The sequence below is a fragment of the Primulina tabacum genome, chromosome 5, assembly GCF_025594145.1.
Source record: "Primulina tabacum isolate GXHZ01 chromosome 5, ASM2559414v2, whole genome shotgun sequence".
NCBI classification, from domain to species: Eukaryota; Viridiplantae; Streptophyta; class Magnoliopsida; order Lamiales; family Gesneriaceae; genus Primulina; species Primulina tabacum.
The window spans coordinates 8,765,790-8,793,443 of NC_134554.1; the positions used below are offsets into that span (position 1 = coordinate 8,765,790).

General features: G+C 36.9%; 3 protein-coding genes across 11 annotated transcripts; 1 reads left to right on the forward strand and 2 right to left on the reverse strand.

Annotated features, from left to right (window-relative positions):
* Window positions 1-1,812: 1,812 nt before the first annotated feature.
* On the reverse strand, window positions 1,813-4,656 carry LOC142544699 (auxin efflux carrier component 2). 2 transcript variants are annotated; one of them, XM_075651737.1, is made up of 6 exons: window positions 3,359-4,656; window positions 2,989-3,235; window positions 2,685-2,770; window positions 2,449-2,606; window positions 2,199-2,275; window positions 1,813-2,097 (listed from the first exon to the last, which is right to left on the reverse strand). In XM_075651737.1, the coding sequence occupies exons 1-6, from the start codon at window positions 4,539-4,541 to the stop codon at window positions 2,031-2,033; spliced, it is 1,818 nt and encodes a 605-aa protein (XP_075507852.1). In that variant the 5' UTR covers window positions 4,542-4,656; the 3' UTR covers window positions 1,813-2,030. The 2 variants fall into 2 exon arrangements, with proteins under 2 accessions (XP_075507852.1, XP_075507851.1); XM_075651736.1 differs by having other exon boundaries at window positions 2,989-3,253.
* Window positions 4,657-17,340: 12,684 nt separating this feature from the next.
* Window positions 17,341-20,067, forward strand: LOC142544700 (PTI1-like tyrosine-protein kinase At3g15890). The gene is made up of 4 exons (XM_075651738.1): window positions 17,341-17,387; window positions 17,482-17,632; window positions 18,634-18,896; window positions 19,323-20,067. The coding sequence occupies exons 1-4, from the start codon at window positions 17,341-17,343 to the stop codon at window positions 19,999-20,001; spliced, it is 1,140 nt and encodes a 379-aa protein (XP_075507853.1). The 3' UTR covers window positions 20,002-20,067.
* Window positions 20,068-20,474: 407 nt separating this feature from the next.
* On the reverse strand, window positions 20,475-26,174 carry LOC142546220 (uncharacterized). Of its 8 annotated transcripts, none has more exons than XM_075653816.1 (12): window positions 25,908-26,174; window positions 25,619-25,693; window positions 24,775-24,844; window positions 24,251-24,424; window positions 24,080-24,166; window positions 23,687-23,814; window positions 23,374-23,470; window positions 23,196-23,273; window positions 22,881-23,106; window positions 22,541-22,764; window positions 21,466-21,531; window positions 20,475-20,845 (listed from the first exon to the last, which is right to left on the reverse strand). In XM_075653816.1, the coding sequence occupies exons 3-11, from the start codon at window positions 24,835-24,837 to the stop codon at window positions 21,502-21,504; spliced, it is 1,107 nt and encodes a 368-aa protein (XP_075509931.1). In that variant the 5' UTR covers window positions 24,838-24,844; window positions 25,619-25,693; window positions 25,908-26,174; the 3' UTR covers window positions 20,475-20,845; window positions 21,466-21,501. The 8 variants fall into 8 exon arrangements, with proteins under 8 accessions (XP_075509931.1, XP_075509930.1, XP_075509932.1 ...); XM_075653815.1 differs by having other exon boundaries at window positions 25,551-25,693; XM_075653817.1 differs by lacking the exon at window positions 25,619-25,693.
* Between the last annotated feature and the right edge of the window lie 1,480 nt (window positions 26,175-27,654).

Sequence of the window (27,654 nt, forward strand, 5' to 3'; positions counted from 1 at the left end):
TATTATTTTATGTTTGCATTTTTTAATTGTAAATTGCAATTCATCAAAATTAGATTTGAGTCCTAAAAAAAAGATGCAATGATATTTTTTCAATGGCTTCTTGATCAGCCATTTATTACATCATAATAATAGATATAGCCACACATAACAAATAAAATCATAAAATATTACATGATATTAATTAGGCGTGATAGAATTAAGCGAATATAGAACACCAAAATTCAAAAAAAAATTATAGGGGATATAATTATTACTTTACGGATGTATAATAATAAAATAAATAAAAATATATGAATTAATTATTCGAAAGTACAATTAATTTTTTAATGTAGTCATACGATGCAGCTTCCACATGCATGAAACGTTTAAATTAATATCAGCTCAACGATGAGTAATCTTGTGTCAGATTAATAAATGTCCCATTGCTGGTGATATTGAAGGAAAAGTCATGATACATATAAATAAATGGAATTAAATAATTTGAAATCGAAATTCAACTCACCTCCCTTTGTTTGACTTCACAAGATCTCGTCACCATTATTTTTAAAATTCAATAATTATGAGAAAATTCAACGGGTATCTTTCATTTGCATCTTGTCGGAATTTAGATTTTTTGTCTACACAAAATAATTATTTTATGGTAAAAGAAAAAACAGAAATCCGATATTTTCGCTTTATGTTATTTATTTTTGAAAAGAAAGAGGGTCCGTTTGATCGCATATCCATTGACAGCTAGGGGATCAAAAATCTGATATCTAAATATGTGAATATCTCTTATGGTGCTAGACTGTTGATTAATACTAAGGGAGGATTGTGAAATTGGTCTTTTAATAAGTTGAGCTCATTGTGATTTTGGTCGTTCAGATCATTAAATTTCAACTTTAGCTCGTTATTTAATCTCGTTTTACAATTTTAGTATCTTTTTATTGAGAGTACTGGTGCAGCGTTAGATATTCAAGTAATATCTAACACCACATCTGCAATGGTTGATGTCATGCTAACACAACATTAATGTTCCCATACAAAAGTGACTAAAATATTGAAATAAGTTAAAGATAACGGACTAATATTGAAATTTGGCTCCTTAAAATATCATAATACTACTTATAGTCATGATCACTTAGTAAGTTCTCAATACATGTTTAAATACGTGGTATATGCATTGAATTTCACGTGTATTTTATGCAAGATTCACAAGTAAAATACATGCAACTTCTCTGTTATCACAAAAACTTGTATAAAATCGTTTTACGTGTGAACTTTCTTAGACGAATTTTCAATCCGACCTAGCCAATAAAATATATTAATTATTACGTCCAAATTTTCATGGCAAAAGTATAATTTCTTCTTAGTTATGTTATGAATAAACATTTTGTAATATATGCATATTAGATCGTAAAAAATTAAATTTTATTTTAAAAATATATTGTGTAATATATATTGAATACTTTTATGTGAAAAAAATTATTTTCGAGTGCATATCTGGATCAAGTCTGCACGTCTCACTGATATAAATAAGTGAAACTATTATACAAGATATTTACTCCTCTATTATTATGTGATCATTTCAAATAAAGAGTTTTATTGTAACAGAGATACTTGTGAAAATCCAAATGAAGGATGCTCAAATTTTCAAATAATTAATCAATTAATTATTCTACCCAAATCTACAATATATGAACAAATTAAGAAGGTAATCGATAAACATATTTCGACTAATAATCATCAATTAATTATAAAAATGATCTACTATATATCAATCTTTGGTAACATGCATGAAATACTACTCTATTTCACCATCTCATTAAAATATATCTATCTGAATCTATAATTCTTTAATTTCCTGCAAAATCATATAAAATTAAAGGAAGAACTAAAAAAAACAATTAATTAAAAAGCATTTGAATATGAAGGCGAAGAAGAGCACATGCAATGATTTCCTAGCAATATCGCACTGATTCCAATTCAAACAATAAATTAGTCCATCCATCTTGAATCTTGGCATGCATCCTCCTTTAATTTCCCTCGGATTACACTCCCAGAAGTATATAATATAAAATTGTAATTGGCAATGCAATTAGCATTCCAAATATAACCCTGTAAAATTCCATTAAACACGGTAAGAAATCATCCAAATTAAATAAAATTCCATTAAACACTGTAAGAAATCATCCAAATTGGATATATATAACACTTACGCAGTGCTTAGTATGTCGGGATGGACGTTGTATTCCTTTGCAAACACAAATGGAACGATTCCTTGAGGAAGGGCAGCCTGTTATAATAATATCCAAAAGAAAAAAACTGAACTATAATTAGTTATAACTTTTAGTTAAAACGATCCCTAAAAATTCATTTCATAGTTCTGAATTATATTAATTCGAACATCTAAAAAAGTTTCGGGTTCGAGATCGAATAGTAAAAACAGCTAACATCCGATTCAGTTACCTGAACAATTGCTACATGCAGGAGAACTCCTCTAAGACCAATGACAATCGAAGTGGCAGCAATGACTGCTGGACCTGTCAAGAATCTCACGGCCATTGAGAATGTGGCCACTGATCTCCCACAAGCTATCACCTTTGGTTGCAAAGCCATGAATAAACCTGCCATAGCAAAATTATTTCTTTTATGCTGAAAAAAATTATTTTTTTGTGATGACAATAATAATATATAGTAATTACCTAGGCTGAACATGGCCATGCCAAGACCTGCATCTGATAAAATCGATATCGATCCTTTAACAATCGACGGCATTTCAATGTTCCACCTGTGTCATTCAATGGAAACTAAACTAGTTAATTTCTGTGTTATAGGAAGGGTTTTTAACAGGATCGAAGTAGGGATACACACGAGCCAAGATGAGCAAGAGTATAGCGTTTTCGATGTAACAAAATGTTTTTCTACTTGAAACTTCGAGGATTGAGTTTGAGCTTGAGTCGAACTTTCATAACTTCACAGTGAAGAAAATGTTCAGGCTGGCTATACCTAAATGAAACAAGGGACCATATAAGGCCTATAAGGCTTGAATAAGTGTTGGGGTTCCTTATAAGTTTCCTCCAAACCATGATAAGTATGAGCCTAGTCATGACACTTGCAGGAGGCATTTGTGTTTTCTTCTCTAATATTCCTTCATCAACTTTCTTATGGCACGAATATGGAGAAACGCTGCTCGGAAACTTTGTGACGTCCTCGATCTCGATCTCTTTGTGATCATCTGCACTGCTCATCTTCCCTGCAGGGCTTCCATTTTCTATCAGAAAACAATGATTAATCACACAATAGAATTAATAAAATGTACAGAAAAAGGGGCACGTACGATTTCAAAAACATAACAAAAAGATTTTGCCATCCTAACCTCCAGATCCTTGTTCTACCAGTGATGTAACATGATCAATGGTTGAAAGTTCATTTGAAGCAGCTTTGTTAACAGCGTTTTTCATATTCTCCTCAGACACAGGAGAAGCACTTGAGCTCCAAACAAACATATGAAGCTCCTTGCTTTGATTTGTACTACTACTGTTAGTGTTCTCACTTTCCTTCTTCCTTGGACCAGAAAACATAGGATTCGGAGGTGGATAAGAACACTGCAAACCTCCAACATTGAAAAGATCAGAGTTCGGACCCGATCTCCTCCTCCCAAGCTTCGTCATCTCCTCTTCTAAGTTCGACGTCCTCGGTGTTGGCCCTTTCGATGACTGCCTAGACAAAACATCGCCTACATGCCTAGGACTCGCGGTTTTATTCGAAAACATGGCGTAGAAATCCGATTGATTGAAGCTTGAAGCACGGGGAGTCGGCTGCCGGGACGATTGGACCGAGTAAATCTCCACACCGGTCAAGTTTGATGCTCTAGGTGTGATGGTTGTAGAATGCATTCCTTTGTTATAAGATGAGATCATCGATGCGGAAGTCGACCTCCGAACCACCACGTGTAACTTTCCATCATCCCCTATCTCTGCATCTGCCTGCAACAGCTCGAGCCCGTTAAGCGAAATCACATCGGATTCAACTCTAAATGAAGTTATGGAGGCAGCAGTCTCAGGGAACTGATCGGTTATCAAAAGCTTTGCTCCTCTGTACTCAAACATGAAGAGCATTAATGTGTACCAAATCACGCTTTGCATGACCACAATTTGTACCATTAAATTGCCTGAGAAATCTCCATACATTGCCCTGAGCAAAGGGATTCCCATAACGAGTGTGTTGGGGAGAGTGGAGAGCGAAAAAAGCGTGATCATCCATTCTAAGCTGCCATTTTTGCTGAAAGCATGCCAGAGAAAAAGGGCCCCAAGAATGACCACTTTCTGCAGCGAATCCGCGGCGATGAAGCGGTAATTCATGGCGTAGATATTGTTGGTGGAGATGAAGTGGAAACTGAGTAACGGGACAGCAAATACAGCGACGAAACGATTGATTCCGGAGCATTGATCCGGGGTGAAGATCTTCCACCACTTAACTGAACCGTAGGCAAGCATCATGGCTGCATATAATGGGATGATTGCGGCCAGAACATCGTAGATATCTCTTCCGGTGATCATTGCGTTCTACAAGTTTTTGATAGGAATTTTGAGTGCAGAGAATCTCTTGGATATGAGAGGGAAGATCAGTAAAATACAGTAGAGAAGAACAAGGATAAACAAATGTAGAGTGAAAGGCAGGCACAGATCCTAATCACATGCAAGTGAGGCAGCAAAAAAAGCTTAAAATAATTGTTTGAGGAGGTACTGTTATCGTGTTTAAAATAATGTTTCACCATCAAAATAAAAATAGGATTTACGGTAAAATTTAACGGAAAAAAAAAATATTTTTCCCATATGAATCTTTGTTTTTTTCATTCTTTTTCTGCATGAATCTTTGTTTTTGTTTTTTTTACATAAAAATGACATACCTACAATCGTAAGAGGAAGGCAAATAATCTCTGCTTTTCGAAATATTAGAGATGTTAATCGACTGCTCACTATTCTTGAAAATCAAGGTTTTTGCTACATGTAATAACATATTATTAATGACTAAAATCGCAAAAACAAAAACAAAAAATCATATAAAACCAAAATGGCAATTAATATTTTTTTCCTACATTCGCTCTAGTCTTTAGCCAAAATATCTCCACAAGGAAATTTTTTATTTGCAATGAACTAGCAAGAAAAGCCTTCAAAATAATAATAATAATAAGATATGCTCGATTTTAATTTTTTTTAATTGGAGTTCATTATTATTTTTACAATAAAGTACTGGTTAAAATAAAATAAAATAAAAAACAAAAAAATTAATGAAAATTATATCATTAATTTATTTGCAGCTTATTTTTACAAACTTTTAAATAACATAACTGATGTTAGTTTGTCCAACTTAACTGATACACACTGTAAACAAAGCAGTATCCACTGAAGTATTGTGCTTTCTACAATGCAGTATTTGACTACGAATATCCATCAGAAAATATTAATCATTTGACTTAATGATCCCATTAATCCGGCTTTGTAACTGCATCATTAAAATTTAAGAGTGAGTGTGTGTGTGTGTGTGTGTGTGTGTGTGTGTGTGTGTGTTTATATATTTTTATATATGATTCATTTTTAAATCGTACGGCTGAATTTTCAATCCTCATTCCTTACAAAGCCAAATGGCAAAAGAATTTCATACGTACGTTTTGTATCCATGATACAAGATTGACAGGAGCTAATCATGATTTAGTGTGTTCGTCGAGCAAAATTTAACATTGATCGTCCATAATTAAAGAGTTTATTAATCGTTCCAACTAATTGCATTTTTTTATCATTCTCCATGTTATGTTGATTGTTTATTTATTGTTGTTTTATATGGTAAATTCTATAACTTATTCTCAATTATTATTTTCCTCGTCTATTTTGCTCAAATCTGTTTTATCAACGCATATTCGCACTGGATTTTTCAATGTTACATCTAAAGCATTATTTCACATTGGTGAAATTCTAGCATTAGGTGAATTTTCAATAAAATGTGTGGGATCTACATCGTATCACGAGAATTAGAGGAGTTAAATGAAGAACTCAAATTGGAAATCTCCAGCCACCATCTAGAAGGTCCACGGTAGGTGCAGCCATTGTTGATTCTCCAATGGCTGCCATCGTCCATTCACACCAATTAACATGTGCAGAATATCCTCTATAAATAGAGGCTTCAGCTCGTTGTTTAAATCATCACATTCCCAGTTGAGGAATCCTAATCCCAAGTAGAGGAGATTGAGAGTGCTGTGAGATCCGAGTGTTTTTATTTCTTTCTGTAAATTAAATCTATGAAGTTTTTATTTCTTTCTGTAAATTAAATCTATGAATTGAATAGATTGATTTTTCTCTCAAATTAATTTGATCTTTGATAGTTTAATTCCCAACAAGTGGTATCAGAGCCTGGTTAGAGGTATTAGCCATCAAAGGAGAGCTCTCTGTGAAAAAGTCGATTTCGTGAAAGTGTCTGAAATCTTGTTTTGATTATACCACGACGTAGCTCTCGTTCCCACGAGTCTACCGGTATTTTCAGATCGAAAATCGGACATCAAACGAATTTTCTGTAATTTTTCAAAAGTTTTTACGAAGAAGATGATGAACAGTGCCCGCCACGTCATTGCCACGTAAGCATCCAGTCAGTGCCACGTCATTGCCACGTAAGCGTCCAGTCAGCGCCATGTCATCAGCATTATTCAATTTTCTGAAAATTGCATTTTGGTCCTTATATTTTCTGCTCGTTTCAAAATGGTCCTTTATCTTTCCTAAGGTACAGAATGGCCCCTGAACTTTTGGTAATGACTTAGAGACTCCTGAACTATCAGAAAGTTATATAGTGATCCCAAAAATTTTCAGCAATAGAATTTCTGACCCCGAAGTGCCTATTCCACCATTTTCGGCCGTTCCAGGACACAACGGTGTACTCCGTTTTACGAGATTCAGCTCCTATTTTGATAAATAAATATTGAAGATGACCACAGAAGAGTCAACATCATATTCTGGAGCTATGATTATGCTCACGGCAACCAACTACACGCTGTGGAAACCTCAGATGAAAGATCTCCTCAGCTGTAAAGATTTGTTCGATCCCGTAGAATTGAAAGGTGAAAATCCTGATCCAACCAAAGCGTCAGAGTGGAGGAAATTAAACCGGAAATCTATTGGTCAAATCCGACAATGGATTGATCATAGTGTCTTCCACCATGTTGCACAGGAGACAGACGCATATGCTCTCTGGAAGAAGCTGGAGGACATGTACCAGGCCAAGACCGCTCGGAATAAAGCCTTGTTGATGAGGCGGTTAGTCAATATGAAGTTCAAAAGTGGAACTTCTGTTGCCGAGCATACCAGTGAGTACCAGAGTCTGGTAAATCAATTATCGTCTGTAGAGATGCCGCTTGGAGATGAGATGCAGGCACTCCTACTTCTCAATTCGCTTCCTGATAGCTGGGAAACACTTGTAGTTTCTCTCAGCAACTCGGCTCCAGATGGCAAACTTACCATGTCCATGGTTAAGGATGCCCTGTTCAACGAGGAGGCCAGGAGAAAGGATATGAGCACAGACCAGACTCATGCCCTTGTCACAGAGCCCCAAGGAAGACCACAAGAGAAACAACAAAGTGGTAAAAGCAAATGGAGAGGCAGAAGCAAAAGCAGAGGCAGATCCACCGATGGCAGAAAACCTTCGTATAAATGTCATCACTATGGAATAGAGGGTCATATGAAGAAGAATTGCTACAAATGGCTAGAGGAGCAAGGCCAGAGCAGTTCCCAGTCGAAGAACAAGGGTGGAGAAACGCTAGTCATCATTCCTGGAGATGTAGCGTTCTGTTCGACCCATAATGAGACATGCCTTCACGTTTCAAAAGAAGACACAGAATGGGTGGTAGATACTGCAGCTTCCTACCACGTGACTTCGCACAAGGAATACTTCATGACATACAAGGCTGGTGACTTTGGAGCAGTGAAGATGGGAAATTCCAGTTCCTCTGGGATTGTAGGAATTGGAGATATCCAAATAAAGACAAGTGTTGGAAGTACAATCACTTTGAAGGATGTCAGACATGTGCCAGATCTTCGGCTCAATCTTCTTTCTGGAATAGCCCTTGACAACCAAGGCTATGATAATCATTTCAGCAATGGCACATGGAAGATGTCAAAGGGTGCTTTGATAGTCGCTCGAGGACACATTTGTGGCACACTGTACAAGACTCACATGAAGATATGTACAGACACCCTCAACGTAGCTGAGAAGGAGGGTTCTCAAAATTTGTGGCACCAGAGACTCGACCATATGAGTGAGAAAGGGTTGTCTACCCTAATAAAGAAAGAGCTTATCATCGTTGACAAAGATGCTGCGCCAGATCCTTGCATTCATTGTCTATTTGGTAAGCAGCACAGAGTTTCATTCAGTTCCTATTCAACGAGAAGATCAGAGTTGCTCAGTCTGGTACACTCTGACGTTTGCGGTCCCCTGGAGGATGAATCACTAGGCGGAAATAAATATTTTCTGACTTTCATTGATGATGCTTCTCGAAAGGTGTGGGTCTATTTCCTGAAAACGAAGGACCAGGTATTCGAATACTTCAAAATGTTTCATGTCATGGTAGAACGTGAGACTGGGAAGAAATTGAAGTGTCTCCGGTCAGATAATGGAGGCGAATACACTTCCAAGGTGTTCGATGCGTATTGCAAAACATACGGCATTCGACATGAGAAGACGGTCCCTCGCACCCCTCAACACAACGGTGTAGCTGAAAGAATGAACCGGACAATCATGGAATGTGTTCGGAGTATGCTCAGTATGGCTAAACTGCCAAAGTCATTCTGGGGAGAAGCAGTCAGAACCGCCTGTTACCTGATCAACAGATCACCATCAGTACCACTGAATTTTGAAGTTTCGGAGAAACTGTGGTCTGGAAAGGATCCATCATACTCACACTTAAGAGTATTTGGATGTTTGGTGTACGCACATGTATCCAAGGAGCTCAGACAAAAACTTGATGCAAGGACCACTCCATGCATTTTCATTGGCTATGGAGATGAAGAATTTGGATACAGACTATGGGATCCAAAGGAGAAAAAGGTGATCAGAAGCAGGGACATTGTGTTCCATGAAAGCCAGACAATAGAAGACATTGAAAAACCTACAATGTCTCAGAAGTCAAATGTTGGTGCTCTAAATTCAGATGCAGCACTAAACCCGTTCAATATAGTGATAGAATACATGCCAGAAGCAGAAGCTGAGGAAGAAAGGGGTGTTGAGCAGGGGGAGCCACAACCCACTCCACCAGATGTTCCAGGATCATCACAAGGCCCAGATGATGGTGAATCTTCTCAGACTATTCCAGAAGTTCGTAAGTCTGAACGAGGACGAATTCCATCTAGAAGATATACGGAATCCGAGTACCTTCTGCTTACTGAAGATGGAGAACCAGAGAGTTTCCAAGAAGCACTATCTCATAAGGACAAAGAAACATGGTTGTCAGCAATGCAAGATGAGATGGAATCTCTGCAGAAGAATCACACTTATGAGATCGTAGAACTTCCAAAAGGGAAGAAGGCACTAAGAAACAAATGGGTGTTCAAGATGAAGAAAGATGGCAGCGGACAAGTGGTGAAATACAAAGCACGATTGGTAGCCAAAGGATTCCAACAGAAGAAAGGAATTGACTTTGATGAGATATTTTCACCAGTAGTCAAGATGACGTCAATCCGAGTTATACTTGGCTTGGTAGCAAGTATGAACTTGGAGCTTGAACAGATGGACGTGAAGACAGATTTTCTTCACGGAGATTTAAAAGAAGAAATCTATATGGAGCAGCCAGAAGGTTTTGAGGTTTCAGGTGATAACCTCGTTTGCAAGCTTAAGAAAAGCTTGTACGGTCTAAAGCAGGCACCAAGGCAGTGGTACAAGAAGTTTGACTCATGCATGGCAAGTCAAGGCTATAAGAAAACTGCTGCAGATGAGTGCGTTTACATTCAGAAATTTTCAGACGAGAGTTTCGTTGCTCTTCTACTTTATGTAGACGATATTATGATCGTGGGAAAGGATGCAACGAAGATTAGTCAGTTGAAGAATGAACTCTCTAAGTTTTTTGAAATGAAGGACTTAGGACCAGCTCAACAGATTTTGGGAATGCAGATTGTTCGAGACAGAAACAACCAACGGTTATGGTTATCTCAGGAGAAGTACATTGAACGTGTGCTCAAGAGGTTCAACATGAACAACGCCAAACCAGTCAGCATTCCACTTGCCAATCATTTCAAGATGAGCAAGAGTGCATGTCCTTTATCCAAGAAAGAGATCGGGGAAATGTCATCAATACCATATTCTTCAGCTGTTGGAAGTTTGATGTATGCAATGGTATGCACAAGGCCAGATATTGCTCATGCAGTGGGAAAGGTGAGTCGTTTTCTCTCCAACCCTGGGAAGCAGCATTGGGAGGCAGTAAAGTGGATTCTCAGGTATCTAAAGTGTACTACTAAATTATGTCTTTGTTACGGGGGAGCTGATCCAATATTGGAGGGCTATACGGATGCAGATATGGCCGGAGATATTGATAGTAGCAAATCTACTTCAGGATATATCTACACTTTCGCGGGGGGAGCTGTCTCATGGCAGTCACGACTGCAGAAGTGTGTTGCTTTATCCACAACAGAAGCAGAATATATTGCTGTCGCTGAAGCTGGGAAAGAAATGTTGTGGCTAAAGCGATATCTTCAAGAACTTGGAATCAAGCAGAAAGAGTACAAGGTACATTGTGACAGTCAAAGTGCTCTCGACTTAAGCAAGAACTCCATGTACCATTCCCGTACAAAGCATATTGATATTCGATATCATTGGATACGTGAAGTTATGGATCGACAACTGTTGAGACTAGTTAAGATTCATACGAAGGAGAATCCAGCAGATATGTTGACAAAAGTGGTAACGCGAGAAAAGTTAGAGCTATGCAGAGACATAGCTGGAATGCTTGTTTTGGATATGGCTGGAGGGGGAGAATTGAAGAACTCAAATTGGAAATCTCCAGCCACCATCTAGAAGGTCCACGGTAGGTGCAGCCATTGTTGATTCTCCAATGGCTGCCATCGTCCATTCACACCAATTAACATGTGCAGAATATCCTCTATAAATAGAGGCTTCAGCTCGTTGTTTAAATCATCACATTCCCAGTTGAGGAATCCTAATCCCAAGTAGAGGAGATTGAGAGTGCTGTGAGATCCGAGAGTTTTTATTTCTTTCTGTAAATTAAATCTATGAATTGAATAGATTGATTTTTCTCTCAAATTAGTTTGATCTTTGACAGTTTAATTCCCAACATTAAACATTCGAATTAATTATTTTTTTCCCTTTAATATTACGCGAAACTAATCTAAAATTTGCCTCTAAAATATGATAAATAAATTATGTTATAGTCAAAATATTTGGATTTCATTAATAATAAAATTAACTATTTCGACAATTATACTACATTTGAATTATGACAAGTGATAACCCAAGAAAAAGGAGATCAGGGTGACTGTATAGATCGACTTTTGAATCATTTATTTAATCAGACATAATCAATTAATTTGTCAAAGTTTAGTTGAGGTACAACAAATTCACTTTTTTTACTCTTTGGTTCTTTTTTTCGGTTTGACATATTATTTAACATTATATCAGCAAGGTCGAGCACCACGTAAGACCCAAAAGACTAAAAATACCAAAAAAACACAAATGTATTACACGAAAGAAAATCAAATTGTGCTGAAGTAAATTATCAAAATTCTATCTAGATCAATCTACGTGATCGATTATTTTTTTAAAATTTCCCCATACGACATGACATGCATATAAATTATCTATTCTACACGAGTTGATTTACTTCCATGAGTAGGTCTCTTGTGAGATGGTCTCACGAATCTTTATCCGTGAGACGGGTCAACTCTACCGATATTCACAATAAAAAGTAATACTCTTAGCATAAAAAAAAATATTTTTCACGGATGACTCAAATAAGAGATCTGTCTCACAAAATACGACCCGTGAGACCTGCATGAAATTTTTATATACATACATATAGTTTTGTATAACTTGAGTACGTAAATCTGGTGATCTAAAACTTTGTTTAATCACCATATTGACAACTTGGCCAAAGTATGTATATGATAAGCTAGAATTTGATATAGAAAGAAAAGAAATAATTTAGGAAGAGATGAGTGATTTTTTCTGAACAACCGATTCCCTTTCCTTAAAAACAAGTACAATTATTTATAGACATCAGGAATTCTAAATGATAATAACTACCCACTAAACCACTAAGCCAATTATAAAACTAAAATAATTTGATCCTCAATTTCCACTACTCCAGTTGACCTATTCTTCAGCAAGCCACTACCATTACGTGTCTATGGCATGGGTTGTAATGTATGAAGATTGACACGTAACAATTCCCCCTTGCTTAAGCATCCTTGTCCTCAAGGATGAATTCAGGATACATCTTAGCAAAGCGTCGTGCATTTTCCCATGTAGCATCTTCAACTTGTGTCCCTTTCCATTTGACTAAAACTTCAGATCGTGGTTGAAACTTTCCCTTTTGAATTACTCGCCGGTTTAAGATGACTTCTGGTTGAGGAAGAATAGTAGAATCATCGGCAACAGGAGGAAGTTGAGCAGAGGTCGGAATGATTGGCCCCAGATGTTTACGTAACAAACTTACATGGAACACATTGTGAATTTGAGAACCTGGAGGAAGAGCCAACTTATTCGCTACTGCACCAACTTTTTGTATGATCTCATATGGTCCAAAGAAGCGTGGAGCAAGCTTCATATTACGTCGAAAGGCTACCGAAGTTTGGCGGTATGGTTGGAGCTTTAAATATACATAATCTTCGATATTGAAAGAATCCTCTCGTCGATTCCGATCAGCTAGACTTTTCATTCGATCTCTGGCTATCAAAAGATTATGGCGCAATTCTCGTAAAATGGAGTCACGGTCGCGCAAGAACTCATCAACCGCTTGAACACGAGCTGTACCTGGAATATAAGCTAGTGGAGTTGGAAGCGGAATACCGTAAACAGCTTCAAATGGAGTCATTTTGGTGGACGAATGGACTGACGTATTGTAACTGAACTCAGCCCATGGGATCTATTCTGCCCATTTCCGTGGTTGATCACTAACAAAACATCTCAAATATTGCTCCAAGATTCGATTCACTACCTCGGTTTGTCCATCGGATTGGGGATGATAACTTGAACTCATGCAAAGCTTGGTTCCTTGCAGCTGGAATAGTGCCTGCCAAAATGAACTAATGAAAACTTTGTCTCGATCGCTAACAATTGACGTTGGGACTCCATGGAGACGAACCACATTTGCAACAAAGGACTTGGCCACAGTGAGTGCTGTGAATGGGTGTTTCATGACTACAAAATGACCATATTTCGTCAATCGATCCACAACCACCATGATGACGGTAAACCCATTAGATGGGGGTAACCTTCAATAAAATCCATTGAAATATCTGTCCAAGCGCGAACAGGTACTGGTAATGGTTGGAGTAGGCCAGCAGGTTTCATGCAATCGGTCTTGTTACGCTGACAAACATCGCATTGTTGCAAGAATTCTTTCACTGTTTGACGCATATTTGACCAAATGAAGCTTTGCTTGATACGAGAAAGGGTTTTGTGGAACCCAAAGTGCCCTCCGATTGGAGACGAATGGCAATCAACAAGTATTTGTGGAATCAATGTGGATGTCGGGCACAATAAAATTTTATCTCCCTTGAACCATACACCATCTCGTAGGATCAGATTACGGTAGCATAAAGGAGAATTTTCTTTTCTCAGTTTCTCGTAGAAGGAGTTTTGTTCAATTTCTTTTTGGAGTATTGGCCACCAATCTGCATGGGATAGTGAGATAGACAAAAATTGAAATTCAACTACACGTGATAAAGAGTCCGCACCTTGATTTTAAACTCCTTTCTTGTATTCAATCTCATAATCGTAACCAAGGAGCTTTGGAAGCCATCGGGTCTGTGCCGGTGTCGTGATGCGTTGGTCCAATAGATATTTGAGACTTTTTTGATCGGTGCGTACTGTAAACGGCTTCCCAATGAGATATGGACGCCATTTCTTGATGGCCTTGACAATAGCCAGCATCTCTTTCTCATATGTAGACAACACCAAGGCTGAACCTTTTAAAGCTTCACTGAAATATGCGATTGGGCGGCTGTTTTGAGTGAGGACTGCCCCAATTCCAATCCCACTAGCATCACATTCAATTACAAATCTTTGAGAGAAATCAGAGAGGCATAAAACAGGCGGGGAGGTCAACAACTCTTTCAATTTGTTGAAGGCCATTTGTGCTGTCTCATTCCATTCGAAGCCATCCTTGGTTAAGAGCTTAGTCAAAGGAGCGGCTATACCTCCAAAATTGCGGATAAACTTTCGGTAGTAACCTGCTAAACCCAAGAATCCTCGGACACCTTTTATTGTTGTTGGGGTTGGCCACTCAATGACAGCTTGTATTTTGGTTGGATCCACCGCCACACCTTGTTCCGATATTTTGTGGCCCAAGTAATCAACCTGTGAAACACCAAACTCACACTTGGATTCTTTTGCAAACAAACTGTTAGTTGATAAGATTTGTAAAACGATTCTCAAATGTGCGGTATGATCGTCGCATGATTTCGAGTACACCAAAATATCATCAAAGAATACCAAAATAAACTTTCGAAGATAAGGACGAAAGAGATCATTCATTAAGCTTTGGAATGTGGCAGGCGCATTGGTGAGGCCAAACGGCATCACAACGAACTCATAATGCCCTTCATGTGTTCGAAAAGCCGTCTTTGGAATGTCTTCCTCTTTTACTCTAATTTGGTGATAGCCAGCACGTAAATCCAACTTGGAAAAAATTTTGGCTCCATGGAGTTCATCCAGAAGCTCGTCAATCACAGGTATTGGATATTTATCTTTGACAGTGATGTTATTCAATGCTCGATAATCTACACAAAATCTCCAGTTTCCATCAACCTTCTTCACCAACAACACAGGGGAAGAGAATGGGTTGTTGCTTGGTCTTATCAGCCCTGATTGTAGTAGCTCTTGCACCATTCTTTCTATTTCGGTTTTTTGGTAGTAAGGGTATCGGTGGTCGTACACTCACAGGGCCTTGGTTTGGTTGCAATGGAATTTGGTGATCGTGTAAACGCTTTGGAGGTAAGTGAGTGGGTGTTTTAAAGACGTGAGAAAATTCCTCTAAGAGGTGGCCGAGGCTAGGTGGGTATGGATTTTGGTTGCTATTTGTAGAAATAGAAATGATTTGGTATAAGAAACCAGTACCATGTATGTTGTTGAATTCCTTCTCTGTCAAAGCCTCAATGTTAGACTGCTTCAGTCCTTGGAAGGTGTGGGAGACTTCGTCGACACAGAAGGTCATTGTGAGCTTCCTATAATCAGTTTTGATAGGTCCAAGAGTTTCAAGCCATTGTACCCCCAAAACCAATTGGCACGCAGCGACAGGAAGAATATAATAGTCTGTTGTGATGGAGTGACCCTGGATCATGATGGTTAGTGCTTGACACTGCCCAGAACATTCTATCTTCTCTCCATTAGCTACCATGACTTGAAACATTTTGGCACGGACCACCGGTAATCCATACTTAGTGACTATGGCTTGATCCAGGAAGTTGTGAGTGCTGCCACCATCAATTAACACCGTGATATCCCGGTTTTTCAGTTTTCCAATGACACGCAATGTTTGAGGATGCTTAGTTCCTGTTATGGCATGAAAAGAAATTTCAGGAATTTCCAATAGCCTTTGTGGAGCTTCTGGAATGATATCGTCATCTCCCGAGCTTGAATGTATTGAATCTTCGATCATGAAAAATTGTGGTCGCTCACATCGATGGCCTGGAATGAACTTCTCGTCACAATAGTAACATAGCCCCTTCTCCCTTCTCTCTCGTGCCTCTTGGTTGGTGATTCGACGGAAATTTGGAGGAGTAGAATTAACACGCTGGTTGGGTGGAGGTCCTAGTATACCGGCTGTAGGATTTGCATTAACTTTTGGGGCCACTGTAGTTGGAGTGGGGCGGACTGGCTGGCTTGATTTCTTTTGTAACTGGTTTCGCTCCTCTATTAATCGAGCAACGCCAATGGCATCTGTTAGAGCTTTTGGTTGTTTTATTTTCACGTCTAGGCGGATGTCATCACGAAGACCTGCAATAAAACAGCCGATGAGGAAATTCTCGGGTAGACCATCAACTTGGTGAGAAAGTTTTTCGAAAACTTCTTGGTAAGCTGCTACTGTTGTGGTTTGTTTCAGCCTACTTAGAGCTTCCGATGGGTCTTCGTAATCAGTTGGGCCAAAACGAAGAAGAACAGCTTTAGAGAATTCATTCCATGTCAATGGCCCGCGGAATTTCGTCAACCACCGATGCCATTGAAGAGCAATTCCTTCTAAATGAAAGGAAGCTAGTTGGACTTGTTCATCTGGTGCAATATTTTTTATCTCAAAATACTGCTCTACTTTATAGATCCAACCTGTTGAATCTTCCCCACTGAATTTGGGGAATGACAAGGAAAGATGTTGATGATGGTTTTCGTTTGAGGAGTTAGAGCGAGAGGTATGTTGTTGTAAGGTTTTGTTTCTGCCAAAAGGATTGGTTTCAAGATGATTCGTGTTTGGGCTGTGCGAGAGTCGAAGAGATTGAAGCTCGGTTAACACCTTTTGCAAGGTCACGTGAACTTGGTCAAAGTTCGATTCATGTCGGGCTAAAATTTCATTGACGTCGTTGCGAAATTCTGCATTGCTTTTACCACGGGTGTCCATGATGGGGACGTCGTGTAACCTGGCTCTGATACCAATTGATAAGCTAGAATTTGATATAGAAAGAAAAGAAACAATTTAGGAAGAGATGAGTGATTTTTTCTGAACAACCGATTCCCTTTCCTTAAAAACAAGTACAATTATTTATAGACATCAGGAATTCTAAATGATAATAAATACCCACTAAACCACTAAGCCAATTATAAAACTAATATAATTTGATCCTCAATTCCCACTACTCCAGTTGACCTATTCTTCAGCAAACCACTACCATTACGTGTCTATGGCATGGGTTGTAATGTATGAAGATTGACACGTAACAGTATATTAAATCACCTGGTAATTAACTAATTTGCAAAAAAGAATTCAGTCAAAATACATATTGCTTCAAACTTAACAAGCTCCGCCGGCTAAGGGCGGCAGTGCCAGTTCGAAAATGACGAATTTGGCATCATTAGTGAAAATAACACTTAAAAACAATCAAAATCTTTAAGAAAACTTGTCTGACTTCAGACTCAGAAACCCTGTAAACCAACCAAACAATGGGATCATCCCTCAGTTGCTGTGATTCAGAAAAAGTCGACGAAGGGCACGTTCAAAAACAAATTATAATTCAATTTTATCTTGTTTTGTGATATATATCATCTTAAGATTTCAGATTAAATTTTTTTGGGATTTTTTAGGCTGACATTCAGCGGAGGAAATAGCAATACGTGGAGAATTTTCACGTACAAAGAGCTGCATTCTGCTACAAATGGTTTCTGTGAAGATTACAAGCTCGGAGAAGGAGGCTTTGGAAGTGTGTATTGGGGCAAAACATCGGATGGACTTCAAGTAAACTTTCATATTCTTTGGATATATATTCATATTAATTCATCAATAAGTAGACTTTTTATAAAAAAATCTCTTATAATAAAGTCACGTATTTAAAACCAAAAAATTGAGATTCATGAAAATCGCTTGTATGTGTTTCTTAAACCAGATTATGTGTTAACTTCTACTTAATTTAATTGAAATCAAGAAACTGATGATATGATGATTTTGATTCTACAAAAGTGATTAACGGAGTATTTGCAATCACAAAAAAAATGATTTTTGGATTTTGGCTTAAAAATTCAGCTTTATGTGTTTTTAAAACATAGATTTTGACTTAGCTTCTTCTTAATTAATTGAAACCCAGAAACTGGTGGGATGTTGATCATGCTTATACAAAAGTGATTATAGTAACAAATTAGTTTTATAATACATTATTTATCGAACACCGCTTACTCCTGATTTTCAGCTTTTCAATTTTGTTTTAAAAAATTACTCACTTAGGATTTTTTTCACAATTCTTCATAATCTATAAATTTAGTCACTTTTTTAATACCATAATCTATTGCACACACTCCCTAATTTGATATTAGCTTATCACAACCCCCTTCATTAATTTTGTACCATTTAACTTCTTGTGGTAGATTGTATAAATTATTTACTAAGGGCAGGAAAAATTAATTATATTTGTGTAATCAGATGTGCAATCTAAGACATGATATGCCATTGAATAAATTAAGTTAGAAATTGTACTCTATCAACTAATTTCAAATTAGATTAATCTATAAAAAGTAAAAATATAATTGCTCACATAATCATCAAATGATCAATTAAGCCAGTAGCATCTTGGAGATCAAAACTTATCAATTGTTTGAGAAATTATATTGTTTTAGTATGAAAAGTTATAAAATGTATTTTGGTAGAAAAATTAATTATCAGGACCTTTTGGATATGAGCATCTATATTTCATTGGGATTGTAGGTAAGTTTCTATCATTTTTTCATGTACATAAAAAAATGCAGATTGCAGTCAAGAAATTGAAGTCCATGAATTCAAAAGCCGAAATGGAATTCGCAGTGGAAGTTGAGGTACTTGGAAGGGTGAGACACAAGAATCTGTTAGGCCTGAGAGGCTACTGTGCTGGAAGCGATCAACGTCTCATCGTATACGATTACATGCCGAATCTCAGCTTGCTGTCTCATTTACATGGCCAGTTTGCTGGTGAGGTTCAGCTTGATTGGAAGAAGAGAATGAAAATTGCACTTGGATCTGCTGAAGGCTTGCTGTAAGATTCTTGTTACTCTAACATTCGAGCGCCCAATCAAAGAGGCGAGCCGAACACGACAGTCGTTCTCTTGAGCTTGAAATTCTTGAAACTTGATGGTTAAGGTTCTAAACATATGAGGCATTGTTTGTTAATCCTTCTAAAAAATGTTTTCATTAATAGGAAACACTGGAAAAAATGCTTACATTGTTTTTTTAATTCTTTCCAAAAACATATTTTCATTCGTCTCCATATTTTGGGATGACTAGATATCTAGAGGAAAAACAATGTCTCTATCAGTAAAACATAACCAAACCTTTCTGTGTTTCTTGATTAATTTTAAAAAATATATATTTTCAAAGAACTCTTTCCTATGAATAGTTTGTGTAAGTAAAGGATTTATTATTTGTACGAAATAACGTGTTTTTATTCCCTCATAATGTTTAGGTACTTGCACCACGAGGTGACACCCCATATCATTCACAGAGACATCAAAGCTAGCAATGTACTGCTGGATTCAAATTTTGAGCCATTAGTAGCAGATTTCGGGTTCGCCAAGCTGATCCCAGAAGGTGTCAGCCACATGACGACACGTGTAAAAGGGACGTTAGGATACCTCGCTCCTGAGTATGCCATGTGGGGAAAGGTTTCCGAGAGTTGTGATGTCTATAGCTTTGGAATTCTGCTGCTAGAGATTGTCACCGGAAGAAAGCCTATTGAGAAGCTTCCCGGTGGCATTAAAAGGACCATCACGGAATGGTCGGAGCCCTTCATAACTAGAGGGAGGTTTAGAGATCTCGTAGATCCTAGGCTAAGAGGGAATTTCGATGAAAATCAGTTGATACGGACGATAAATGTCGCTGCATTGTGTGTTCAAACTGAGGCAGAGAAAAGGCCTACTATGAAGGAAGTGGTAAGCCTTCTTAAAGGGCAGGAGCCAAATCCCAAGAGGTCGAATGCAAAGATAAAAAGTTTTCGGTACGGGGATGATTTGATGGATCTTGATCAAGCTAGTGACAACGAACATAATGTCCACGAAGACGAGAGCAGCGTATATGGCGTATTCGGTGCCTTGGAGAGTCAGCAGATGAAGGATACTTACAGAGGTTATGGAAAAAAGATATAAGCATGTATCAAACTTCAGTTGCTATTATCTTGATGTATACTTTGTCATAAAATGCTTTGGGACTTTAAGGGCAATGGTTCTTTTATTTTCGTGTTTTTTTTTTCTGGTAAAAACAATTTGATTTATAATTATTTGTGAGATGATTAATTATCTTCATGGAATTCATATTATGTTAACATTGAAAATGTTGGTGGCTGATCATGTAAACACAATTAGTACGTTTTTCCATTGTTTCAATCAAGAAACTTGATGTTTCAACATTTGTATATGTTGGACTATTGGCCCCAGGGTAAATTTATATTTGTTGAAAACTGGGACTTTTTTTTTTTCCTTTTTTTAATTCTAGAGTAGGGGAATACTCGAACCTGAGTCTCTTCACATTTGTGAAAATATGGTGCCACTAACCCAAACCGGCTTGGGCAAAAGTTGGACTTCTACTTGATAATGAAGTGGGATCATGCTACGCATGAAAATGGAACAAAAGTTCAACGGACTGTACGTATAGCCGTTAACATTGAGTACATGACTCGCATGACGGAAGAGATTCATGCTCAATTGTTGAAGCAATCTTCCACTCACCCAAGAAATCAAATGCAACAAACAGACAAGGAAATCCATAAATTTTTACAAGGTCTATCAAGCTTTCAACCAATAGAATACAACAAAAACTTGCATTTTCTAACAAGTAACACAAAGATAGTCGCTATTTGGGTCAAGTAGAGGGATGTTTACTCCGGGTTGCTTCCAATTTCGCCCCACTGACTAAAGCTGTGTGGGCTGGCAGTCGACTTTTACAGTAGAAAAAAACTTGGGGAATATGGCTAGTTTTGAGCGTTTTATGCGCCTGCCAAAATACAAGGATGTGGGGAAAATTCGAGGTCAAGATATAAAAAAATAATTCAATACCTTGATCAGAAAATTCTAACAGACAGAAGCTTCTAAATTGTTCGACAAGAATTCGATGTTCCATTTAATAATTTCGAGATAAAATAGTAACAGTTTAAACAAATGCCACCAAAGGTTCTAAAAGAAAATCGTTTGTTTTCAGCTGCATCACTATGATACCCCAGTGGCCAGTACTCCCTTCTCTCTTAAGAGATCCTCGCATGTAGCCAGTTACAAGGGAGAAGTTCAGGTTGCTTAAGACTTAATGCTGGATCAATATCCAAACTTCGGACCCATTTTCGATTCACATCCTGGTTGTAGCTTAGAATGATTCACTCGTGAGAAGTATTTTCAACTCAACAATCATTTTTCTGTCGAATTTTATCCACCTTCATTGTCAAATGGTATTTCATCAAAGTGCTTTAAGGTTTATAACCAAGCATGGTTTGGAACTCAGTACCACGTACTCGTCAGCCAATGTTAGGAAATATCAATATATTTAATTTAGAAAAAGAAATATCGGTAAGTTATAATTCGATGATATTCAGCTACAAATTGGTAAAAATAAAACTAAAATACCTCTCTAGCCAAAACATTTCGCCATCAAAGTGCCCCTTAAAATTTGGTTGGTTGAAACACGACATGCTGAAACATAAATACCAGCAAAAGATCAGATTCCTGTTTAAAAAATATATAAAAGAAAGAAATTCATTGACAAAGATTCATTATTATGCCATACAATAAACGTTCAAATACGACAAATCTCGAAAATTTAAGTTAATGGCCATGGGAAATGGGCAACCATAAATTCGTAACATCCTCTAGCATGTTAGCTGATAGTGATAAAATTGTAGCCCCAGTATTAAAATATCCATGAACGCAAAAGCATCAGGGGTGATTACCTATAAGGACCTGAAAATTTTGATACCAAGTAGAGAACGGAGATAATAAATCTGGTATATAATATGATAACAGACAAAGATATTATAAGTGCTCAAGGAAAGTCCTAAACTTTTCTCAAGTATGATCTGAACTGAGGAGACTATCTGAACTGATGAGAGTTAGAAGACTGATCGAAAACTAGTGAGACTATCATAAACTAAAAATTAGTAGTGACAAACGGTCTTAATATTCAATCCCAAAAAAGAAGCAAAATATTAGATTATGTAGATACTCTCTTTTAGCAGATAACATATGGGCAAATTACATCAACATCACCACCTTCTGTAAATATTCAAGAATGCAAAAACCCCTTAAAAAAATTAATTGCATTTGAAACCCTGTGTTTGCAAAAATCAGTCATACAAACGGGCTAAATTTACTTGAGTTTTTTTTTAAAAAAAAAAACAGGGGTTAAATATGCTTGATTTTTAAAAAATGGAGGATATATTAGCATATTCAGGGGGTTTCATACCTGTTAGTGCAATTAGCCCGATAAAATATAAATCGAATTTAAATTCAGACTAAGTCGGATTGATTAACCAAAATGACAAAAGGACCAGATATCAGACCCATGTGCACCTGTGAATCACTAGCCACAAAGCTTAAACTAATTGCCACATTATTTTATATTTGACAACAACCAAATAAAGTGCTAAACTCGAAGAAATATCAAATTAAAATACTTCATAGATTGTATCTCCGATCTGATTACCTTGATTTGTGCCCTATTATATGTATAGGTGATGTGAACTAATCCATCACTTGCTTGGATTACAGCAGGATAAGAGAACTCCATTCCTTGGGTCTCCTCTAAGGTAGCCACATCAGTCCACGAGTCCCCATCATCTAGAGATACTGCAACTTTGAGTACACCACGGGAAATTGTATTGTAAGTAAGGACAAGACACCCATCTGTAAGCTTCACTCCATCGATTCCTATTCACGAATAAGGCTACATATGATTAACGAAAACTGTTGGAGCAAATACTTTCAACAGTGCCATTACACAATTGGATACATGGTTTACACAAGATTTCTAGTAAGGCTGAAACCTGAATTTGGATTTGGCAGTTTAGTTTGCCTTGCGTAATCCCAGTTATGGCCACCGTCACAAGATTCTGACATGCAAATTTTACTAATCCCGTCAAAGGATCTCAAGAGAACACGGATATTTCCATTTGCAGTCTGGTAAGGAACAGGTTGAATTACACTAAGAGACATGTTTTTAATGTATATTGGCCCATATTTTCTCCACGACAGACCCAAATCTGAAGTTATCTGCTCAACAAGATTACAGAAGAAGTCAGCCACTGAAAATTCATTGAATTTTTTCAAACACGACCCTGAGATAGAATAGTCATTACAACCTCCATCCATGCACCCCATGAATTCCAGCTCTCAACGGATGATCCACACAGCAAATCTCCATTCTCTAGCAAAATAGGCTGTAGATCAAAGTTCATCTCAAGTCACAGAAGGAGGCATATGAATATTAAGGAATCAACTGCCTTGTAACAGGCACAAGCACCATGAACGTGACTATACCTTATTCTTAATCGGTCCCAATATACCAGGAGGAAGCTGCTGTCTCTCCGACCAAGTAATGCCACCATCAAATGACCTCTTCATGCATCCACTCCATCTAAATAGCAAATTATATCAAAAGAAAAAGAATCAAGTGTAAATTTGATGTACATTTACAATTTGAAGCCCTGTGGATTGTGACACCAAATTATTAACATTTAATCCATGAAACCTGGAGAATTTTTTGTTACTAATGAAATTGCTTTCCGTTGGAAATTAGTGAGAATGAGAATGTCTGAAATGAGAGGAACAAGGTCTAGGCTCGAAGAATTACTTTTGAACCTCTTGACCGATTTTATAGAATAGTAGCAACTCGTTGGAAGGGTGTTTAAATAGCACCGGATTCCACATAGGAACATTAGGTTGTTCATCAGCAATGACAGGAGAGTGCCAATAACCATCCTGGAAACACATTTAGCAATATAAGATTAGTTCAAAGGGTATCGACCACAAAAGGAGGGATATGAATAAGGTTCCTGTAACTTAATTGAATTCAAAATAAACAAGTGACTCATCTGAAGTTTCTCCGTGGAATTAGGGGAAGGACAAACAATTACATCGAATATTGCAAATGAAACGCTTAAATTATCTCCTCAATATCGAACAAGTGGAACTGGTTTCAAGAAAAAAAGGACAAATGCACAAGTTATAAAGTAAATTCATGCACCTTGTAAGTCTGCATCCAAATCTTAACATCGGGTGCTCCCTCTGCCGTGCCACCAAAATAAGCTACCAAAAAATGATCTTTATCAACCTAACAGAATAAAAACTTAATCAACTCATAACATTCATTTGATGACTAAGGTATCTGGTAAGAAATTTGGTTGTCAAGAAACACCTCTACAATTGTAGAAGCATGGCAGCTATTGAAAGGGACCGAATTTGCAGGAAAAGTTAATTCCTCAACCAACGGCATCCAAGAGCAGCTATCAGTCTTCATGTTTGTAAATGTCGGGGTAGTTACTCGTACACTTTGTGCATCACTGGATAAATTAATAGAAGCCCAGGAAATCTGAGAAGGAAATAGTAAATCAATAATAACAGATGAATAAAATAGCTATTTTGCAGCGTATGTTTATTATTTTTCCAATATGATATGCTAATTTCAAGACTAAGAATATATACTAAAAATAGACAAATAGCCTCAATCATACCTAAGTTTTAGAATATCTCTTTCATCGTTGATGCTTCTGAGTTAACATTATTAATGTGTATATAAAAAGTCAGAAATCAGAGAGTAAAACTTATTTGCTCCATAAGGTCGACTTGTGCATGAAGCTTTACATGATATTTGGGTATCTCACTTGATTCAATCATGACTATGCAATTTCAAAAAATTTCTCTCTGAAAAAAATTATGTACCAGCATTAATTTCAGAAAAAAGGGCACGTGTAATTGGTTTACTTTGTTGACCCATTGCCCCATTTATAAGCTGTACATGAGAACAGATAAAAAGATAGTAAAAATATGTGTCATTGTTTTACTCTTCATAAAATTATCAAACATGAAACGCACTTTATAAATCCTGTTCACTGCCACCTTCAGTCTACTCGCAAATGCATTCCATTCTCATCAAAATTAACACCATCACTACAAACTATATCTAACGAATGACAAAATGACTAACTTGCTTTTCTAAATTTGTGAAGCAAGACAGACATTGTTTCTTACTTTTGTTCATTCTCATAGCCTACTTCATTTTTGTCAATTGTTTTGTTAGCTTAGAAACTATGTAAAACAAGTCAATCAACAATGTTTCAATAGCTATGTTACTAAATTAACCATATCTACAAAATCAAAGACAACTCTACACTAAAACGAGCATGAAATCCTACAAAACCAGCACCCCTCAGACAGAAAATCAGTTTACGCCTTCTGAAATTCAAGAAATTAAGCTTGACACTAACCAAAAGGAAGAATTATCTTAAAGAGACAGCCAAGAAAATACAAATAGCAATACCAAAATCTAACAAATCCCAGAAACTAATTTTCCCACTAGCACAACCAAATATCACCACATTGTCCATTCAAAAGTCGGTAAAATAGTGGGAAGGTAAATTGCCACTCCAACTCTCCAATTGCTAGAATACATGTGTACCATTCAAATGTCAGCAAAATTAAATAATGGGAAAAGTAACCTGCAACCACAACTATCGAATTATATAATGCAAGCGTGATTCACAATCCAGTGTATGAAGTAGAATACCGATGGAATATATGTGCCGCATCCGTGGCTCAGATTACATCCATACAAACATGGAGTTGGACTCTTGTCGGATATCTGCAAGTCAAACATAACTTTCGGGTTAGTTTAATATATAATGCGTGAAACAATTTTTATTTATTTATTAAATTTTAGAATTTTTTTTATAAATTAGCCTTCAAAGTTCAAATCTTTGATAAAAATAAGAGTCAAACAAAACTTAAAACTTACAAAAAAAAAATAATAATAATAATATTTCAACCGCGCAAGATGGGATGTGAATGGTGGCTACCTATTTTCCCCGCGACCTCTATCGGAGTCCTTTATTTAGATTTCAAAAATTAAACTGCAAGCCGCCGATCTTTGTAAAACGGCGATGTAGGAAGAGGAACTGAACAGAGATGTTGCCTCGGATATGTGGAGCGGCGACGGCGAGAAGAGGCCGAACGTGGCGGCGGTGGCTGAGCGGTTGACGAGAAGACGAGGTATTTAGGGTGCTTTGTGCAGAGTGGCGCATGAGACCAATAGATTCACACCAGCTGGCGTGTGGGTCCACACAGTTAGCTAGGAAATAATGAAATATTGAATTATATATGAATAATATTTCGATATATTGTGCATTGATATGACATGGATTTGTTGTAATAGATAAATAAAAGAAAATTTTTATAAATTAATAATGCACGAATTTTTTATATTATTTTAATTAGTGTTTTTAGCTAAAAAAATATTTTTAGTTCAAATTAGAGCGAACCATTTAAATTAATCCTATCTAAATAAATACTTTTGGCTTGAATTATATAATTAAATCAGTTGAAATATGTAAAACATATCGCCATGTTCCATCATTCATCATGTTTTCAGTTTTCATAGTTTTTGGCATTTAACTAGAAATTTAATTATTAACTTCAAGAATATCCTTTCGCTCGGAATACAAAGTAACAAGTGAAAGCATCTGTTTGTTTCCCCAGCGTAATTCTTTTGACTTCCAAAACCAAATTTTTTATGGGTTAAGAGTTTTTACTTCGAACGATCTCCTTTTCAAGATTCAAATGATACGATCGTGCTCTAGTTCTCCTTATCTAGTATATACTATTGTTCTCGTAAATTCCGTTGAAAAATTAGCTTCTTTTGTGGTAGTAAACGGTTTCTCCAAGGAGTTCCATGCACAAGTTTCTGAGTCATAATGAAACGTACCGTACTTTTACTACTTCAAAATTTGCGGAAAAATTAAAAATTTTCTTAAACATAAAATTCATACAGTCGTTACTTATCATTCAACATAATAATATTTAAAATCAACATCCCATACTCAAATTTTCCAACAAAGTACTTATTCCAAATTATCTTACAACCAACATAAAAACATAATATTTTAAAGTTTTCATAAAACATAAACATAGTGGTCCTCGGGTTTAGCCTTCCGCTCAGTCCAAGCCTGCCCCTTGGTCGCCACCTCCTGTCTCCTCATCAACATACTCACCTGCATCGATCAAGTCTAGTGAGTCTAAAGACTCAACACGTATAAACTGGAATAACGAGTACTACATAATAAAATCGCATGCAACTTAAAAATAGAACATACATAACTTCAAACTTGAACTTGCATAATAAACTTGAAACTTGCATAATAAATTTAAAACTTTCATAATAACCTTAAAACTTGAACATACATACTTTGAAACTTGAACTTGAATAATAGCTTGAACTTTGCATAATAACTTTGAATTTTGCATAATGACTTTGAACATACGTACATACATACTCTGACGTGCCATCATCATAAACTTTCATAAACATACTGCATACTTGAACATACTTGAACATACGTAACTTCATCATTTTCGTAGAGGATGTTTCAAAGCAAGTGACCCTTAACATAATAAATATCTGATCAGACAAACCACAGTACTGGGCTGACAGGGACGTATCCACTGCCACATACATGAGATCCCTGTTCATAATTTAACAGGCCAGTTGATCCACGTTCATAATTTAACGCTTCACAACCACGATCTAACCCGTTCATAATTTAACGG